The 4,551-nt window shown below is 32.8% G+C and overlaps 1 protein-coding gene across 1 annotated transcript; it reads left to right on the top strand.

The window, feature by feature from the left end:
• Positions 1 to 471: 471 nt before the first annotated feature.
• On the top strand, positions 472 to 2,382 carry LOC108783461 (RAS oncogene family member Rab39). Its single transcript, XM_018552029.1, has 3 exons — positions 472 to 913; positions 1,492 to 1,601; positions 1,765 to 2,382. Exons 1-3 carry the CDS (start codon positions 806 to 808, stop codon positions 2,201 to 2,203), a joined length of 657 nt encoding a protein of 218 aa, XP_018407531.1. The 5' UTR covers positions 472 to 805; the 3' UTR covers positions 2,204 to 2,382.
• Positions 2,383 to 4,551: the final 2,169 nt, after the last annotated feature.

Raw genomic sequence — 4,551 nt, 5'->3', positions numbered from 1 at the left:
TTTACCTTCATCTGTATTATAATTAGTAAAATATACTTCTTCGATTTTTTAAACGTCATAACGTCAATAATAATAATTAAAAATCCGATCAAAGGAAAAAATAAAAACGAGTTTGGCTTCTTTTCTTCAACGTGGAGAAAGAAAAGAAAAGGAGATAAACCGTGTAAGAAGTTCAATTAAAGAGAACAAGCTTTTCTTCAAACGTGCCGCACGCGCCTCCGCGATAACAGAAATCAACTACCTACACTCTTCTGCACTTTCCAGACTTGGAATTCGCGATACTTGCTCATGCGGACTTCAATAGAAAATAAAGAGAGGCAGCGGAAAAGGAGGGACAAAGTGTAAACAGGCGCGAGTGGACTTTTGAACGAACGCATCGTCGCAATCCGTGTCACGCGTGTTCGCCGTCTCGGCGCCGACGGAGATTCGTGCGCAGTAGCACAGCACACGCGCGATCAAGTTAGAGTGAGTAGTCAAGTAGCTGCGGTCAGCTGCGGTCTCGCGAGACGAACAGAGACGAAGTTGTTCCGAGGAAGCCTCGGCTCGGGTATCAGCGGCGCTCGCAGCGGTGGTCGGGTAGTCGCCGCGTCGAATGCCCCGAATTCCAATGATTGATAACCACGATCAGCTGTGTGCTACTCCATGCTACTCTGTGCGCGCTCACGACAAAGCACGCCGCGGCGAGGGATGTGCGAGGGATTTGCCGAGTGACGACGTGACTCGCTGATTCAGCGCGCGCGGCGGATTATCGACGTGCGTGAGGGAGGCGTGTATTTATTCGGTAATAATACCAGCACCCGCCAAGATGGTAGAGCCTATCTTCGATTATCAGTTTCGGCTAATACTCATCGGCGACAGCACGGTTGGGAAAAGCTCTCTTCTCAAGTATTTCACCGACGGCAAGTTCGCAGAGGTACGTACGCAGCCTCACCATCCTCGAGAACGGCGGGCCTAGCGCGGATAAAGTGCTGACAAGCGCGATATCCTTCCTCTATTTACACTTTGTGTCTCGTAATTACGCACTAACGTCGCAATTTGACGCGACGCACAAACCGAGTGAACGTCCGATTTCAAAGTCCACCCCTGGACTTTCTCCTCGAGCGATCTCGCTGGGTCGTTCTTCTTAAACGGTCAGAATGTCACACCTCGATAAACGTTATTGACGATTTAATTAGGTTAGGCGAGTTTTGCATGTCGCGCGCGATATCAGAATGTATATTTAGCGATCTACGTAACTCTCTTTTGTGTCTTCTAGTTTCTAGAATTGGATAGATTAAGAGTGACTCTTGACTAAACTGTGATATAACCGCTTGTATTATTTTATTAATATGGATAGAATTATTAACTTTTTGTCACTTGACGCATGTACAGATCAAGGACAACGAATGACATGTATATAATTAGAAATCTTGCTGCTAGAATTCTGTTCGCGATTAGTTATTTGAGTATTTGGAGTTTGGCCCCTGTTTTTAATATTTTATACAATTTCAGCTTTCGGATCCAACTGTTGGTGTAGATTTTTTTGCGCGTTTAATAGAAGTCAAAGATGGTACAAGGATAAAGTTACAGTTATGGGATACAGCTGGTCAAGAGAGGTTTAGGTATATATATATATATATATCAGACATATTTAAAAAAATATTTTTTACAAAAATTTTTAATTATTCGTTGAGTGTTCTTACATTATTGATTTTTCCTTTGCTGACTCTTAGATAAACTAGGATAAGATAAGTCCTGATATCGAGTTTTCTTTTTCGTTTACAGATCAATTACAAAATCTTACTACAGAAACTCTGTAGGAGCGCTCCTTGTATATGACGTTTGTAATAGAGCAAGTTTTGAGCATATTCCCCAATGGATGATGGAAGCACGCAGACATATCGAGCCTCATCGTCCAGTTTTTGCTTTAGTAGGCTGTAAACTGGATTTAGTAACGAATGGTGGTAGACGAGAGGTATCCAAGGAAGAAGCTAGAGCGTTTGCCGACGAGCACGGTGTACATCATATTGAGACCAGTGCAAAGACTGGTGTAAACGTTGAAGAAGCTTTTCGAACGGTTACACAAGAAGTTTACAATAGGATACAAACCGGCGAATACAAAGTAGAGGATGGTTGGGATGGCATCAAAACAGGATTTGCTAGGCCTGGTGGGTTAGATTTTAATCTAGTCGAGGCGGAGCCAGCGAAGAGCTCGTGTTGTTAGGTTACTATTTTGACTTAGTTTTAGAATGTCAAAGAAAATTTAAGAATGCAGATGGAATAGTTATTTTGAGAAAACATATTTAGTATATAATTTAATTAATTAATGCGCATATATAAGCATTAATCGATTGATTATATATTGTAATATATATTTATATTCGCTTATGTATTACATGTTATTTGGGCTATAAAGTTATTTATTACATTAATATAGATTGTACAATCTTTTTTTATTTATACGACATGTAACTTCCTACTGCATTCTTTTATAGGAAAGACTAACAATTTTATCGAAAATTATGGTTGCATCTGGACTAGATATTTTTGTATATAGCTTAATCAGATGACTAATAAAAATTCATATAATTTCATAGAGTGATAATTATACATTTATAGAGAGAGAATTAACAGACTTATTTCCTCGAAATATATGTCTAATAATATAATATATATCCTTAAAGACATTGATTCTCTACAGACTATGAATTGAGAAAAAAAAGTTGCACACATTTCATCTCCTTTGAATATGTGCGTATCTTGCCCATTATTTGCAAGCACTGTGCCAAGTTTATATTCTAGTTAAGTAGATCTTAAAGTGATAGTAATTGAAGTAACCTCCTTTCTTGTTTAATTTGAAAGTACTTTGTCTAAAAAATGCGGATATATTACTATAAGAACATTAAATATCGACAAATTTAGGATTATGCATATTGCCTAACAAATTTTAGTCAAAGTAATATATATTATTACTTATATAAGAAAATTTATGATTTATTAGCAACATACACAAAAACATTCGTAAAGTAATTCCCAAATTGCCAAAACAATTATATTTAATATTGCCTTGTGGGCACATTGAATTTCGACAGTTGCAGAATTCTCATCAACTACGCCTACTCTGTAAATACTATGAATTTTATTAGTCATCTGATATACTAATAATATAATATCGTAACATATATAAAAGCGTTAATTGTATTAGGATTGTTTGTAACTGAATTAATTTAGGATTGTTTTTAAATCTTCAAAAAAACAAAATATATGCGACACTGTATGAAATATTTTATATCCATAAGACACATTCATAATCGGGATTTATTTCATCCAATTAATCTCAATAATATTGTTCAATAAAAAATGACGGCTGTGCAGCTCTGTTGAATTTATTTTTTCTGTGAAATAATAAAAATTAATTTCTACATAACAAGTATAAAATTTATTTATAATGTAAAGCATTGTTTTTTATGTGAAATAGGACTGGTACAACTGGTATTAGAAAATAAAATATAAATTTATATATGTACAAAATAATAAGAAACACATTTTCTACCACTTCTTCTAGTTTGATGAATTGTTATTATCAGGGTTTGTGAAAATATTGACTACTTGTAATATACGTAGTTTATTATACATAATATACGTTGCTTTGTTGATGTTAGTGTAGTGTTGTAAAATTTCGCTTGCTCTTCATGTATTATATAAACAATTTAAGTATAACCAAAGTATAGAACATACAATATATGTGTATACACACACACACCACACACACACACACACACACACACTTGTGTATGTGTATATAATGTATATTATATATTTTAGATTTTTTTTAGAATACATGCATGAAATGGGATTTTTTATAAATGATACATTATCTTGAATATATTTTATTTTATCTGAAAAATACGTCATACTTTGTAAGATTCATAAATATGAAATAATTTTTAAACTTTTACGGTAACAATCTATACAAAAATCAGTGAACGTATAATTTATATTTAATTTCGAAAATGTTAAAGATATATATATATATATACACATATAAAAATATATCATTAGATTTAATATTAATATATACACAATGAATAATATTTTAGTTAATTTTCATAATCTGTAAGTAGTAAGAAATGAAATTACACAAACATCTTTCTTTATTACGTTTTATACTCATCAACTGTGGTATAATAAATAAAAATTTATAGATGATTTTATAAGTACAATAAAATAACAAAAAAGCTTGTGACATTTTTAATAAAACCGTTAATATAATCGCATAAAAATACAAAAAATTTTTTTCTTTTTTATATTCTAGACAATAAGTATTCCTTGTCTAAATATAAAGAGAATAATACTTGTGTAAACTCTTCTAAGAAACATCATGTCTATATTTTATATATGACAATATCAATAGAAATTTTCTAAATTTTCTGAAAAACAAAAATTAAACTTTTCTTTCTTTTTTCTGTTTATATATTACTTTTTTATTACATTCTAAAGACTTATTTTTTATATTTATTTTTCTTAACTTATATAATTAAACATATTAACGCAAGAATATCTGAAAAAGAT

Source organism: Cyphomyrmex costatus, unplaced genomic scaffold (assembly GCF_001594065.2).
Source record: "Cyphomyrmex costatus isolate MS0001 unplaced genomic scaffold, Ccosl1.0 scaffold152, whole genome shotgun sequence".
Classification (NCBI taxonomy): Eukaryota; Metazoa; Arthropoda; class Insecta; order Hymenoptera; family Formicidae; genus Cyphomyrmex; species Cyphomyrmex costatus.
The sequence above is the reverse complement of the archived record's forward strand: the minus strand, read 5'-3'. Positions and strand labels throughout refer to the sequence as shown.